Below are 16,933 nucleotides of genomic sequence, written 5' to 3' on the forward strand. Positions count from 1 at the left end.
GAAATACAAGTCCCATTATGGGGAAGCAGCTAATAATGCATTATCAATTAGTCCCCTTGGCTACTGATCGATGCTTAGCAGGTGGTACAAGGCCATTTTGTTCATTTAGGACTATATTGTCCTCTTCCCCCCTGATTCTCTTATTTCCTTCTGTTCATTAGATCCTGGCTTACAGGCCTATCAGGTTCTGCTTAAATTGCAGCGGGGCCGTTCTTCAATATTCCATTAAAGATCATGTTTAATCACTGTTGTGAGGCCCCAGCGCTATTAGAGAGACTCTGTCCTGAATTCACTGCAAATATGACAACAGCAGAGTGACCGTGAGATGCTTTAACGTTTTACTAAATGCCATTCAGGTGAAAAGGACCTTCTCCTGTAAAGGTATTTATCTTCATCCGTGTTGTTGACCTATGCAAGAATGAGAAAGAGTGAAGAAAAAAATAATGTAACACAAGGACAGAGGGAGGAGAGTGGGTGGAAGTTGGAGTCAGAGAGCTGATTGGCTGCTATAATACCACGGATCAGTATTGAGGTATTAAAATAAAAGTTACAGATGATTTCATCTAAGCTTATAGCTTATCTCGCCCAATACGTCATCACATTACAATCCAGGATCTAGTCAATCAGAAAATACATATTTTATACAAATGAATCAGACGCAGGGGTTAGCCCCGTGGTGCCACAACACATTATTAGTTCTATTCGGAAAGTGAGACGGTTTTAAAAGATTTACCGACTACGTCATACGCGGTATTTAGACCTCAAAAGGATTGACAGAGGACAGGAGCGGGTGCTGATAAATCTGGAGGTTATAGGAAGGGGTTATATTCCCTTATAGTGTTTTGAAATGATATGTGGAGTTATAAAAAGAAAACAATATTAAAGAGTTTATAACTATTGGGTTTTATGATTCCACTGTAAACCCTGAAAAATTCACTTTCACAAACTACAAGGCAAATGTGTAGCGTATGATTATTTTCTCCATCATCCTCTGCTTTCATTGTAGAAGCCTTGTCGACATCCGGTTCAATCAACAAAGAAAATATAATCTCCCCGCATCTTTATAAGGCAGTTGCCGAGGTTTATTGAAATAGGGAATGTGAAATGCATGTATTTTCCACCTGAGAGGGTTTGCTGCAGGGGTGACAACGCGACGCGTGGATCAAAATCGTTTCCATCAATGCTGGCAGATGAAATGCAAACACAATCAAATCAGTCTGGCCCATACACGGCAATCCTCCGCTCAAATGCCAATCTCCCTTCGCCTCATCATGTGTCTGATGAGAAATCATAGTGTGGGAGAATCTCCTAATCTATGCAAACACACTGTCAGCGTTGATTTGCTCGGAGGGGATATGTCTTTATTAGGACTCGCCAGACGTCTCCGTTTCTCCCGTTCTATAAAGGATGACCTGGGGAAGACGGAGAGCCGGCCGGGGTTTTGGAAGCAGTCACAGCCATAACAATTGAGATAAGTTACTGAGGACAGGTAATGAGAACCGATAGACTCGAGGATGGATCGATATCGGACATTGATACCAGGAGAGGAAGGACAAATTGTGACATCTCTTTCCTTTTTTCCATGTTCAAAGGAGCTTCTGAGACAAGTGTGTGAGTGTGTCGTGAGCCCTGTGTGTAAGTGTGTGTATGGGTGAGGGTTGGGGGGGGGGGGGGGGGGGGTCTAAAGTGTGCACAGCATACAAAGGGGTGTCTGTAACTCTAACTGTAACTGTGCAGTAGCAGCTCCTTTGTCTTTCCTGCACTGAATCGCTTTCAATAAACAGACCTGTCTGATGAGGGCGGAGGTCACGTCTGCTGTAGACGGTTATCCACACGTCCTCCTGAGCCTCCAATACTGAGCAGTCTGACGGAAACATGTCTGCACTTCAGACCTGGGTCAGTTATTAATCCAAACCCTTCCAGTTACTTTGACGTTTGTGCGAGTCTGTCAGAAGTGAACATGGATGGAGTTTGATGAATATTGCCTCTGCCGTTCTGGGCCGGACCAGTTCATCTGTGAAACAAGCCACATTTCTGGTATTACTTCGACCCGAGAAGGATTATTGATTACAGCTTACGCTTTCTTTGATCAGTTTGTTTTCCCATTTGATATCCTTTAGTGATGAAAACATGCACAGAAGTCATTAGGACTGCGGGAATCCCTCAACAGATATCACAGCGGCAGACGAAAGGTTGCTTCAAGTGATCAGGCGTGCATTTGGAAACAGTCTAGTTTGACTTTCAAATCGGTTTCTCACTGCTTTTCATATTTCTAACACAGGAATTTATCAGATGTAGCATTTGTTATAATCATTCAGACAATAAAAAAAACATTACTGTCACTTAAAAATTTTAATAATTTACAAATACGAGTCTAATACACAGACAGATGTTAAAGGGAGAGCTACCAAGGTATAAACTGATATACGGTATGTCATCATATTGCTCATCCCTATCTATAGAAATGAGAACTGTTATTCGGTTCAACAGATTTAGAGCTGTAACACTATTATTTTTCATCTCGGTCAAACGTAACCTTATTCTGGCCCATATCATGGCTGCGACTCATCTTTATCTTTGATACTGTACGCATCTTGAAGTGGGTAAAAGAGCTTTTCTGTATTCTGCTCCATCTGCCTGAAACCTTCTGCAGCTACTGGAGATCTAAAATTACTAAATTTGGTCTCCCTTTGTGAATTCAAATCATTGCTGCAGAAACTGGGTGCTCGCTCTTCTCGCTGCTGCTCTTTGGGGTGTTTCAGAACCTCGAGGTGTTTGTGTCGGTTCTTGTTTTTGTATTGGTCTTAATTATTTTTATGGTTTTTGACAGCTCTTGGGTTGATTTAAGGAATTTTACATGGTCGTATAAGAAATACGCATAATTTTTATAATCGCATTTCTGAATAATTCTGAGGCATATTTTGCATTCTGTCTTATTTTGTAAGTCATTGTTATTGCAGCCTATCTCAGCCAGGACACTTAGAAATTCGATTCTTAATCTTAATGAGGCTTTACCGATTAATTAAAAGATTAAATATAAATAAATACCCTTATTTTATCCTGACATGTTTAATTGATGGTTATCAAGCAACTGTATGGGTTGAGAAAATCCTCAGAAACTCTTGTGGAGCTAAGAGCAAGACTGTAATGCTTCACTAATGACAAATAAACTCTAGCTAGCCAAAATGTTTACATTTCTGTAAGATTGCTTATTATATACACCATTAAAATAATCAGACGTTTGCCTCTTTATGCCTAATCAAACTGTATTTGTGCTTTATTGTTGATGGGCCACTCATCCATCAAAGAGTGAAAGAAAGATTATCATGTTGGAATAAATGTGAAAAGCAGCAGTGACTCTTGACTCTGATGTGTCTACATGCCATTTCCATTATTGTACTGTTGGAATTAAGAGCATTAACGCTATCCACGGCTTGACTTGAATTTACATAACAAAGGAAAGAGGATCCTTGATGAGAATCCCAATCAGTTTGAACACGTCAGCCAATGAAACTGAGGCTGTCACCTCAGGAGCTTTTTGTTGGCGGGTCACATGGGTGGTGCATACAGGAGTATTTACATCTCTGTCTTTGTTAATGGAGGAAACGAGCATGGACACTGCTCAGTGCAGAGCCCGGGCAGTGACGACCACTGAAGAGTCAGGTAGGACATTTCTCAAAGTTACTTTTGGAAAAATGGGCTATTTTGAGAGGGTGATTTTTCACTGCCACACTATAAATTGTCAATCAATTTTTGTCAACTTGAGTATGTCTCCAAACTCCTCAGTCCTCCTTCCTCAAGGCGTGATGTTGATATCGAGCAGCTTCTGGTATGACAGAAGTCCTGGTTGCTTGGCAACAGGTAGGAGTTTAGAGTCCGGTGTGACTGTGACGACCAGGGTGAGAGGACAGCCTGACAAGCCTGTACAGCACACACACACACACACACACACAGCTTTACTGCAGTTGGATGTGTGCGCCTCACATGTTCCTTGAAGGAAGGGGGGATTAGAGGGAGCCATCAGTAAACTCCTCAGGGCAGTGCTGACATTAAACAGCACAAGTGTTTGAGAGATCGATGTAGGTACCTTGAGGCGGCTGCCATACCTCTGGACAACCACGTGTCCTTCATAACTGCACAGCGCCACATATGACACATTCATCATCAAAGGCAGCGGGACCACAGAGTGATGTGGAGAGCTGCGAGGAGGCCTTGGAACTTCACAGCGCTTCTAAAGACGGCGCCCCTCGCTGCTGCAGGGATCCACAGGCACCCCGGCACGACAGATTTGTTTCATAGACAAATAAATGCTGACTATAACGGCTCGTAACCGCATGGCAAATGGTCCATCATCATTAAATGTTGGCACAGCAACATTGCATTGGTAATGTGATGTTCCCATAAACTCTGCAGTTTATGAGGCACGGCGTGTTCTTTATACTGACAAAACGCAATTCATCTCGTCGTATCAAAGTTAGGCAGCCGACTCCACAATGTCACCCCTTTGCATCCCGAGCACAAATAACATGCAGATCACACAATCAGTGCGTTTACATGCACTACAATAAATAGGCTACTCGTGGAAACCAGGTTATGCAGGTAATTAGAGAATGCATTTATATGCACCGTAGTAACCCGTTTCTGCAGCAGGTCTGTAATCAGATTGCTCCTCTACCCCTAAGACCTAGTGCGTCTTCTTATTACCTCCGCCAAGGCTGAAGGCCTAGGAAGGAGGTCATGTTTAGACCCGGCGTTGGTTTGTTTGTTGGTTTGTTTGTCCGTTAGCAGGATTCCAAAAGTCTGCGATCTGGATCATGATCCGGATTCAGGAATTTTTTAAAGGATTCCAATCAGCCAGAACATTAACACCTCTGGGTCTAACACATGCACAGTGTAACTGATGGCGGGTTGATGAGTTCCACCAAAGCACACTTGTTGATTGTTGGAAAGAGTAACGACGACGGTTTAGTTGAGTTTTATTGTGTTTCTGTCCAGTTTGAATAAAGTGTTTTACGATGCTCCGCTACAGCTGATCTCAACATAAACAAAAATACGCGTGGATGATGGCACGAGCTGAACGGAGAGGGGGGGTAATCGTACTCGGGCATCTTGGCAGAGGTCTGCGCTCTCCGAGTGCCATTCTAGTTTCTTTTTCTTTTGGTTGTGCGTGGAGCAGACAGCGAAGTGAGAGGACAGGCAAAGAAACTTTCCCTCACAGTACGAATATTCCTGAATTAAAAAAAAAATCTGCAAATATTTAGCCGTGAAAACACACTTATTCAGAGTTATAGGTTACTTTCTGTTAATTTCAGACTCAGTCAGACTTTAGATGGAATCTTTTTAAAAACAAGAATTCATCGCCGGTCACATGTATACATGGGAAAGAGGTTGGCGGCCTCCAGGAGAAATCTACCTGGGGAAACCAGATAGATTAGCGACTATTCTTCAATAAAAACAACAAAAGTACAAGCAGCAAAAATAGCGGGGGACTTTTATTGTGAAGAATACAGGAAATGAAGTGTGTTTAAATCCAGATCCACTGTTTTACAGCCACTCCTTTGACCACTAGTCACAGCCATTCTTACACACACCTCCAAGTGGGTTGCCCTGTTGTAATGGAGATGTAAATCCCTGCCGTGCTGGGCTGACTCACTGAGTCAAACAAAGTCTAGCCGAGCCAGCCCAGGTGTATGGAAAAAGGCTACAGATATCCCAAAGCCCCTACCCTGTTCCTGATTACCGATACCAGGTTTCAGGTTTACATGATGTTTAAGAAATCCGCTTACTGGAGGAAGCAGACTGTAACCTGGCCACTTAAGAATACGTAAATGCTCTGACTGTAATATAACAGTGTGCTCACTTGCCAAGGCTTTTAACTTGTGGCTACTTCGACCAGTTATTTAAAAATGTCACTAGACAAAACCCTTTTTATTTTCATAGAAGGATTGTTGATATTGGCAACACATTTAATCTCTATCACTCTCCTCAACAACTGTGAAAAACTGAGAAACTGTTAATGAAACAACACAAGGAGGAAGATAGTGTTGGGAATTAGTCAAATTTTATCAGCGTTGACTCACTGATAATTTCTTCTTAATGATCCAAATCCACAAGCGGTCCCTTCTGTGTTCACTTTCTATTCACAAAACAGGAGCTACAATTTACTCTTTATACTCTTTTATTGCCTTTATCTAGCAGAGCCTGATTCCAAAATGACTCCTGCTTCCAAAACTGTGCCTAATACACAAGGTAAAACAAATCAACAAATAGAAATACAGCCACAATTTGATCTCGTCTACCTTCTGTTGTACAAGGAAACTGCTCCCGTACCGCAGAGAACTAAGTTATCTCACACCTCAAAGTCATTCACACAGCATAGAATTAAAAAATAATATTACATTTTATTTTTATTGCAGTTGTATGCCTCTGCCAACCAGTCAAGTTGCAATTTACATTCATGTCTGTCAAAATGTCACTTCATCATTTTATCCCATTTGACATTTCTGTGAAATTGTCATATGAATTTTTCATTTATGGAAAAAACATGTTTTGTGCATAAACTGTAAGAAGTGGACGTAGTCACCATGACATCACCCATTGATTTGTGGGCTGCTTCATCCTTGAGTCCAAGTGGACATTTGTGCCAAATTTGAAGAATTCCCTCTAGGTGTTCCTGAGATGTATCACGTTCATGATGAATGGGACGGACAGATGGACAACCTGATAACATAATGCCTCCGGTCACGGCTGTTGTCAGCGCGGAGGCATGAAAAAGAGCAGGTTCAGTAGTGAGCATGCACACCAATCAAAGCCTCAGCACGGGAGAATATTTGATCAGAAATCCTCTCCTGCAAATGTGTCGGATCAAAGCAACGTTTTCTTTCTCGACAGAGTTAGTCCACCCCATAACGTTTTACAATTCATGCCTACATCTATATTGGAAATTCTTTGTTCGGAATAAGCCTGAGATGCACCATCTTGTTTTCAAGAGTGTCCTCAACAACAGTAACACAATATAAGCACAATTAGACATAACATTTAACCAAAATAAGATAATTAAACAATACCAAATGTGACCAAACCAAAAATCTAATAATAATAATAATACTACATATAATATCGGGAGCTCATACTCATCAAAATTCTCTACTTATGAAAAAATATGATTATAGATGTGTTATAATGGACATGTACAACTGATCCTATAATAAAAAGACATGGCATTTAGTTTAGAGATGATTTGGATAAAATATTTAAAGGTAGATTATTCCATTTGATGAGCTGCTGCATTTTAATTCAAATCCCTGAATACCAGATGGATAAAATGTTAGCACAATGAGCTCTTTATCTAAAAACAAAGAGGCAAAGTGTGCTTGTGTTTTGATACACCCCTGCTTGAATTTCCCTTCAGATTTTCCTGCTTTAAACACCTTCCCTTTGTCTTTGTGTATGCATGTGTAGAGACACTGATGGCTGTGTGTCTGTCATTTTGTGTCGTTCTCAGTTGTTGTGTCCATTATCTTTTTTATGCATGTGTTTGTTATGTTTGGCTACAAATCAGAAGTGTGCATTTGCCTGCGTGTGTGTGTGTGTTGCTCGTTCCCAATCAGTTGTCAGGCTGTGAATAGGGTGGTTTGAATTTGCAGATCGCTGCTGAATCACACCACATCAGTGTCATACATGTTTATGACACTGATGGCGGAGGCGGGGGATTGCAGCACAACAGAGAGAAAAACAAACAGGTCTCCAAGGTGATCGAGAAGATTTCTGAGACTGAAACCAATGTGCTTATTATGAGACTGGCAGGCTAAATAGGCTGGAGGATGAGCCAAGAGCCTGATGGAGCACAGTAATCACTGGCAAATTGCAAACCTTGGTTTCAGCACGCAAACACTTTACATAATGTATCTATGGAGTCGCACACGTCACACATCCAAAAACAGGTGAGAACGCTGCTCATCTCGGCTGAAAAACAGCCCGGAGGGAGCAAACATTTAAAAGGAAATTAATCATTGAGATGGGAAACAGACAGTTTTGCATGTACTTTACCTGTAGCTGGGTCAATAGTCCGCACGATCAAGTGGTCGTCCTGGTGAACCCATTCGCCGTTGCACTTGAAGTAGATCTGCGTGGCCGGGGTGGAGCGGCACGTCAGCGTCACCGGCTTGTTCTTCACGATGAACTCGTCCTCTGGCTCCACCAGGAAGTGAGGTAACAGGTCCGAGAAGGCGGCAGGAAGTGTTGCTGTGGCGTGCTCCGAACCTTCAGAGAATTGAAAAAAAAAGCAGAGATTTTAGAGGGATGCCAAATAACAAAACGCATTCAAGTTTTCAAGTTGTCAAGAATGCAGCAGACACCAAATATCTAATGCAGAGATTCAGTGTCCTTGGTGAATTCATATGAAAGAAGCAGAAGAAGACAGAGACAGATGGACAGACAGAACTGTATGGAGGAGAGTTGGCAGTGACGGAGATTGGCCTTGTGTGCTCTTGGCTGGGTCGGGAGGGGGTTGCGGGGGAGGGGGGGGGGGTACGTAGAAGAGTCCAGGTCTTTACTCCAGCTCTTAATCACAGCCCTTTAACATCACCGCTGATGGACCGGCGGCCATAAATCCCGTCTCAGCGACTAGGCCACTTCACGCCGTGTTATACGGCTCTTCAACCAGGACTCTTAACTCTATCCGCATTAAGCAAGACAGGGCAAGAGGCAGGGAGGTTAAAGATGACTGACAGCCAGTTAACTTAAAATCACGTCCTATATACAAGAGAGACCGTTTCATTCCTCCAGACTCTTATGACATATAGGAGATGTGGAAGGAAGAAAAGGAAAGATACATCTCCACTGAGCTGAGATACAGGAGTCGTCCTTCAGGGGGACAATGCAGCGATTCACAGCAAACTTTTACACTCGTTGAAAAATGCTCAACACAAACGCTGAATGACACAATGGAGCCTACAGCGCACACATCCGTCCTCCATGAACACAGTTTCCATCTCTGTAAACATATTAGCTTTGTGCGAGAGGACACAGAACGGAGTGGAAACAGGGAAATAACCTCTTTACACCACCGACACTCAGGGGAGACCAGTAAATCCCAAAATAAAACCCCTTTAAAAGGAGTGTAATATTAATTTACTGCCCCTGAATCCAATATGGCTGACAGACCAGGCTTTAACAACCTTCTCCATCACTCCCTCTGCAGCAGGAGAGCATGGGAGTCTACATCTCTCATAATGAAACAGCAACACTCGTGCTGACCTTTCTCTCCGCTCATCCTCTCCTCCCCTCGCCCAGCCTTTGTTCATCCTTGCAGCTTGCAGATGCCCCGGTCAGGGATAATATCACGTTGCGTCATAAACACCAATCTTTGGATGAAGACATTATCCGTCAGTTCCTCCCCCACTACACATTATATTAATGTCTCTCTTTCTTCTCCTATTTTTCCTTTTACCCCTGTGTGCTGAGTTGCTAATTTATCAGGATGAGATAGTGAAGCATGCCACTGCTGCCGCCGCTGAACCCCATTAATGTTTCGTGTACATGTTTAACTCTTAATGAAAACTAAATGTTCTGTGTCCAATGAACGACATACATCACTCGCTGACACTTTCCCCTTTTCCCGAGCACATTTTCTTTTTGCAACACATTTGCAGGGAAGAAAATGTCATTAATACGGCAGCTCCCTATTCAGGACAACATTATTTACTATGTATGCCAGTGTGTGTTTCTTGTCTCGTTGTGTTGAAGGGAAAGGCCACAGTTCATCATGAATGGGGAGTATAATTGCTCTAACGGAGAGCCAAAACTTTGCTAATAAACAGCGTGGGACCAGTAGGTCAGGTTGTTTGAAAGTGTGCTGGTCCTAATGACGGCGGCTTCTTCTAATGGGCCGGCTTCCAGCTTTGTGACCACGGCCATTAGCCGGCCGGGCTGACCCTCTGTACCCCCCGCAGACAGAAGACGACAGCTCACTAAAACAGTGGGCGAGACTCGCCTCACACCTGCCAGGTTAATCATCTCATAGAGGACGGACGGTGTTGAAACAGAGTGAAACAAACGCCACCTGAGACGCTGATGAGCTCCTGATGTTGTTAACTTCACCGCTGGCTGCTCATTTGCAAGGGTCACATTCAACATGAACTCTCAACTTTTGATGATGTTTGTGTGTGTGTGTGTGTGTGTGTGTGTGTGTGTGCGCGTTTATGTGAGTCACAAGGGGTGGAGGGTAGTCTTCCATATTAGTACATCCACTCTAGGTTAATGAGGTTAAACACGTAATTTCTTTAGAGAAGTAAATTGTCATTTTATGGGAGGGCATTCTAGTCACGCACCGCTTTATATCAAACCCATAATGGAGGGCTGATGCGTAGTAAATTGGCTTAGATTATTGTCACGACACAATGTACTTCAAAGTCAAGGTACGCACTGCGCACACACACGCGCGCACACAGGGAGTATCAGCCACTTAACAGACTTGCTGCAGGTCAATGCACAAATCAAATAGACACACAGCAGCACTATATGGGCACTGCATTAGATGGCGCTGAATGTGATTGGCTAAAGCCGCCATTAATTGCCAAATGCATTAGAGTCCATTGCCAGATCATTTAGTACGCACGCAAACAACAAACACAGGATGCTAAACGTCTCCCATGCTGATCATTCAGCCAATGAAGATGATTTAATTGATGCATCATCATGCTGGACGTGTTGCTGGGGCCCAGTAACCGTTACATAACCATCAAACATCGCCATTACAAAGAATCCAGATGATTTTGATTCTTGTACTTTTTTAAAAGAAATGCATCAGGTTGTGATCCGATATTCATCAGCGGCGGCTGCTACCCTCTCTCTCGACGATTCCACTGACCTAAAACACACACACAACCTCACACACACATGCACAGGAACACAACAAGGGTGCAGCAGCTGTCAGTGTGCTGAGCCATGATGTCCAGGGCACATTTCCTACTGCACACAGACGCCATGTCTCATGTGTCCAGCTGACCATGTCAACACCCGAGCCAGGGATCGAACACGTCCACAAGAGGAGGAGATGATGAAGTTATCATTCGAAGATGCTCAAAATATATATTAAAAAATCTGAAAAGTTACATTCCTGTAATCGCTGTAACTATATACGCACACACCCCTGCATCTTCACAAGTGTTGCAGCTCTGTAAACGCTTTTTGTTACCGTCTATCTTCAATAGTTCATAATGATTTTTACTTTAATGTCACTTACTCTATCAATTTCCAGGAGTAGTAGTAGTTTTTTGTCTTATTTTGAAATGAAATTCTTCACACTTATCCTCACTTCTCCTCCGCTGGTGTCGGCGTGCCCCACGCTGTCGACTTGCGTTATCGCCGTTTGTAAAATAAGCATTTCTTTTTTTAATTTCACTCCTTATTATCTACTTGGAGAACAGAATTGCTGAATGCACTGCAGTATGAGGATGTCAGCAAGGAGAGAAAAGCATAGCTGGAGAGAAAATAACCCTCTTTTGTGTTCCTCCCTCATGGCACCAACACATCGTGTGCCCTTTGGAGCCAATTACAATTCTTTTTTTTTTTTTTACAACGTCATGTCCCCGAAGGAAAGCATCATTGAGCAATCACTGGGCATAATTTACATCACAGTGATGAACAGCAGCTATAACACGTGTTTTACGACACCATCAGCACCTTACAATGTCCTCTGAAATTAATTCAATTAAAATCACTATCCAGAATATTAAACCATTTCATGTTTAGCTGCCGTTAACAACAAAGCCGAGATCAAATTTGTCACAACCACTTTGGTGGTTGATGTTTTTATTCGGAGTGCTTCTGAATGCTTTTATACCACTGAGTTACTTAATTTGGTAATCACTCTAAATATAATGTATGTATATCTGGGTTCAGGGAACGGGAGCGTTGTTCATGTGTGGTTACTTTCAATACAACATTATCTCTGGCAGTGATCAAACACGGGGAAAGGAGCAGAAATGGGATATGTAAAGAGAAAAAATAAGCTCCATCCACCATCATATATAATCTGCAGCACGGCTGACTGATGTATGTTTGTCCCCAGATGACAAATATTTACTCCTCCACATGTCTGGGATTCCGAATACATTTTTCAATGAGACAACCATGCTTCAACAAGCACTCCTTCAACCTTACACACTCGCTCGGCAAAACACACACACTCCTATATACTGTATGCATACACACACACACACACACACACACACACACACAAACACAAGAAGCAAAAAAAAAAGTATGCGCACGTACGCAAACTACAGACCGCAAGCATGCAAAAAAAAAAGGAAATATCTGCTCGCAAACAGCTTTGTCTTCCTCTCGATCAATGCGAGACGCAGAATTATGCATGCAAACAAAAATGCAGGTTTACACAGAAACGCTCAAACGCCAACAAATTCAGACGCCGTACGATATCCCTGGTTATTAAAGCTGGTCTGGAAAACAATCAATCACTGGCAGGGAAAATACACTTTGTATAGAAACAGGCTCAGACGCATTAAATAAACATGTAGGAGAGATGGCACCCATGGCAACTCAAACTTCATCACATCACGTTTGCATCAGTGGTGAAGGATGCAGAGAGGCTTAAGAAGAGAAAAAAATTGAAGGACAGAAGGAGAGGTGGGGGTTGCGAGGAGGACGGGGGGTGAATAAGTAAATCAGTCTCACACATGCCACACATGACGTTATTACAATCTTCTCCTATTTAAATGAATAGAAAGTTGGCTGCTAAGGATGCATATTGATGCGGGCTGTACATCTGTGTGCATATATTAATTTCGGATACTAATAACACGTTGCCTACACTGTTCCCTGACGACAAGATTTCCATGGGAGATGCGTTCCTGAAGCTCGGGTCACATCGTCAACTTTGAGAATTGCCATCAAAAGCCGGCGACATAAATCATCTCTACGAGAACAGGCAACACTTTGAATGATTAAATGCTTTATTTTTTTTATTTTTTGAGTGATGTTGTTAAACAAAAGAAAAAAAGTTAGAGCTGTTAGTTGTGTAAATACGGGTGCACAGCAACACCATTAATGAGCCTTACACCTTTGAACAAGAGCTTACACATCTGCTGATTCCGGTTTGTTGATTCTTATTTATTCATTTTTCCTGTCATCTATTTGAAGCGACGCCTCAGCGGGGGGGTCCAAGCGGGGAAGAAACTTTGTGCCGTCTACCTTTGCCACCAGCACGCGACACCCCGCGACACCTTCGCTTGCCTTTCAAGGAGACGCCGTCTTGAAAAGGCGCATTTGCCTTGAAACCTATGAGACCATTTTAAGCTCCCGTCAATGTAAAAGAGCTGACAGTTTGAGAACTGCGCTTAAATGACAGAGGCTGCATTTGAATGAGAGTATATTTGTCTGTGCAAAATGGGCATGTTTGTGCAAATGTGTGTGAATAAATGGCTGAAAGTGATGTTTAACAAGATCAGCAGCTGGGAGCCGGAATTTGTGTACATAACAGCAAGAAACACGTTTGTCTTTCTGATTTAAATCGGTACAGGGTCGGACCTGTGGTTCAGAAACCACATTCCTATTCTTAGAAACATCATTAACACTGTGAGGACTAAGAGTCTCCAGATAGGAAGAAATATTCACATTCATCACTCGAGTGCCACAGCTGATGCTTAGTCGCCATTCACGTCCAGATGTTTCCACGGACAAGCCAGTTTCACGGCTGAATCGGCCTCTCAAACAATCAGTTTCCTAAAGCGGTGGTTTAATCACAGGCTGGGACTCTGTTTCCTGCGCTGCATAATTCACCGACTACACCAGCTCGGGCATTTTACTCAAGTTACATATATGCCGTCCTCTCTCATTACACATTTTAGGGCATTCCAAATTAAATACGAGAGCGTTCAGCCGCTTTATGAAGAAATTAACTTTTGATCGTGGCCTCATATTAAATAGCATTTCCTCAAGAGATGAAGAGCTTAGTTTAAACTGGAAATGCATTATTCAAACCCAGAGCATGGCAAAGATCAAGTTGCATTATCAGTTAGAAATGTGCTCCTCTTTGAGTGTTTGTGTCTAATATGCTGTTTTGAAAAACTGATTATTTTTAGAGGACAAAACATTCAGAAATCTGAATAACCACCTCTGCTTTGTAAAGCGTTAGTTTATTTAATGTTTGGTACCCTCAGTGCAGAAGGTCACTTTGACCAAGCAAAATATTCAGCTGAAAACAAAACAAACACAAAAAGATCCCTCTGTAGAAGTCTTTAAAAATTAATCAAGAGGCTAAAGAATGTTTAGAGGAATTCACAAAGCATTGTAAAGCCTGTGCAGACGTGAAAAACACTTGATGGATTTAGCTCATTTTGTAGGTAGATTTAAAATGCCTTGCCGTAGCAAAGCTCGGGATGTAAATGGCCTCCGATTCTTCAAAGCTTCACCCGTTTGCCGGTTCAGTGCATGTTTTTTCCAAAAGAGCCACAGAGATTTGAACACATTTTGACTTAATAACTACACGCAATCCTCAAAAGGAACTGAAGGCAACCTGAGCTGTCAGGAGGGGGCAGACGCAGTCGCGGTCTTTGCCATCCAAGACACGCACACGCTCATGGATTTGTCGTCCCCTCGCGCTTCGCCGGAAACAAGGTTATCCAGAAGGAAGTTGATTACAGTACTCAGGCGCAGGCATGGGAAGAAACAGAGACGCAGACGGAGAGGGAAAGGAGGCATTCTTAAATCTTTGAAATGGATGTTAGGAAATAATGGGAGGACGGAGGAAGGAAAAGAAAAGAGACAATTTAGATTACCAAGTTAATCCTTTAATTACCGGATATGCCTAGAGCTAAAATGAGGTTTCACACACTGCATTTTACAACGATTCCAACTGCAGAAAGCGAGGCAGACTGCCATAATGATCAAGAGCCATAAACCTTCAAATAATGGAATGTCACTATCGCTGGTAATCTATATTGTTTATGATGCTGGAAAACACTACAAATTGCAATTGTTACTTCGAGAGCTTTTTTTAGATAAAACATGTTCTCTTTCAGCTGGCCTCACAGCGCACAATATGCCAAATGTCCACACAGGAAATACACCAGTTTAGAGACCGTCCAAAAAAACAGGTTCAGTTTTGGCAAAATGACAAACCCGCAGTGTATAACTGCTGATATCGGCAGAAGTTACTCAGTCTGCTCCAAAGGCTTTTGACACAAACCGTTGTAAACGTGAGTCCCCCTGCGACACTTGTCAACCACGTCAACCTGCCTATTCCTTCCTCCTCCTCTCATCATTTACCCTCCTCCCCGTGAAGATCCGGGTGGAAAGAAATGGGGGATGACTCGCGCTATCTAATTAGTGTGACGGAGCATGGAGGCTCCTCAGCATCAGACTGAGAATTAGAACACAACACGAAGATATGATCCATAACAAGGCTGAGATAAAGCATCACCTGTTCAACTCTAATTACTGTAACAGTATGTCGGCACCAAGTTTCCAATTTGACAAACCACCAGCACTTACTGTAGCGGGGACACACTATGCCACTGGGCTCACTAACAGTGTAGCGTAAAGATAACACAGGCTTAAGTGCAGAGAGGAAATGTCATTGGTTGAGAAGTTGACGATGCAGTTATTTTTAACAAGTGTTCCCTTTCAAAAACGCCTGGGACGTGCCGTGGTTGGTAACAAGTCGGTTAGCCCCCCGAAGTTGAGGTAAATCAACATCCCAGTACAAACACTTAAATAGCCCTGAGTTAAATCATTAGGTCCTAAAAGTTGTAAAATGCACTAATAGCGGAATTCAGAGTTTTTGTGCGGTTGTTCATGTGAATGAGCCCAAGCGGCTGAGAGGCGGGGTTAAAGCAGACTCGGCAGTCGAGCCATTTTGGCGTCATGCGCCACTGACACACATTTATAGGAATGAACGGTAGCCCGCCTCCAACGCTGTATCTTATTTATTTATTATTATATATATATATATATATTTTTTTTAGGTAGAGCAGGTAGTCCACCAATCAGAAGGTCGGTGGTTCTGAACCCCAAATTGCTCCCGAAGGTTGTGCCATCAGTGTGTGAATGAGCATTTAGATTAAATCTTGGTGAGCATGTTGGCACCTTGCATGGCAGCCTCTGCCATCAGAGTATGAATGTGCGTGTGAACGGGTGAATGCTGACATGTAGTGTAAAGTGCTTTGAGTGGTCGGAAGACTAGAAAGGCGCTGTATAAATGCAATGCATTTAATTTAATTTAATAATTTTATTTACTAGATAATAAAAAAGCTTATTGATACCAGGGTTAAATTACATTATTCAGATAATATCTCCAGATAGAGATCACATGTTAATACCAATGTAAATGGAGCCTCTGAGTCTACAGATTATATTAACCGTTTTAGTTAGCATGCTAATATTTGCTACTTAGCATGAAATGCAAAGTATGGTTGAGGTTGATGGGAATGGCATTAATTTTTAAGGTATAAACCAAATATTTGAACCAATGATAGCACTAGAAGAAATGTCAGGGGATCACCAGAAGACATTAGCATTCATTCTCTGGGCCCTATGAATATCTGACTCTGTACAAAATCTCATGGCAATCCATCCAATAGTAGATATTTCAGTCTGGACCAAAGTGGTGGACCAACCAACGCCATTCCATGAACAATGCAGCTAGCGCGGCTAAAAAGTTTTTTTTGCTCACCTAATGAGCCATGAAAATACAAATAAATACGTTATTTGTAACAGCTTTCATGCTCTACATCTTCCGTATTCCAGAGACTGACATCAAATGCCAACTCCAGCCTCTATAATCCATGAATATGAGCAGAATAATGAATGCTGCAACTGTAAGAAATGCAGACATCTGGCAGCAGCACTTTCAAAAGACAAAAGTGTGTTACCACAATGTCACATGTTCACAAGTGGCACAGACACTCGT

General features: G+C 42.4%; 1 protein-coding gene across 9 annotated transcripts in view; it reads right to left on the bottom strand.

Annotated features, from left to right (window-relative positions):
- The window catches only part of unc5a (unc-5 netrin receptor A), a 312,108-nt gene that overhangs the window by 63,623 nt on the left and 231,552 nt on the right, over nucleotides 1-16,933 (bottom strand). For 7 of the 9 annotated variants that reach the window (XM_074648267.1, XM_074648265.1, XM_074648266.1 and 4 more), the window contains one exon: nucleotides 8,050-8,262. In XM_074648267.1, the coding sequence (XP_074504368.1) occupies nucleotides 8,050-8,262 (213 nt within the window). Of the gene's footprint in view, nucleotides 1-8,049; nucleotides 8,263-9,258; nucleotides 10,042-10,063; nucleotides 10,307-16,933 lie in introns of those variants that run through there. The other 2 variants (XM_074648274.1, XM_074648272.1) reach the window with 2 other exon arrangements.

The sequence above is a fragment of the Sebastes fasciatus genome, chromosome 10 (assembly GCF_043250625.1).
Source record: "Sebastes fasciatus isolate fSebFas1 chromosome 10, fSebFas1.pri, whole genome shotgun sequence".
In the NCBI taxonomy this organism is placed as follows: Eukaryota; Metazoa; Chordata; class Actinopteri; order Perciformes; family Sebastidae; genus Sebastes; species Sebastes fasciatus.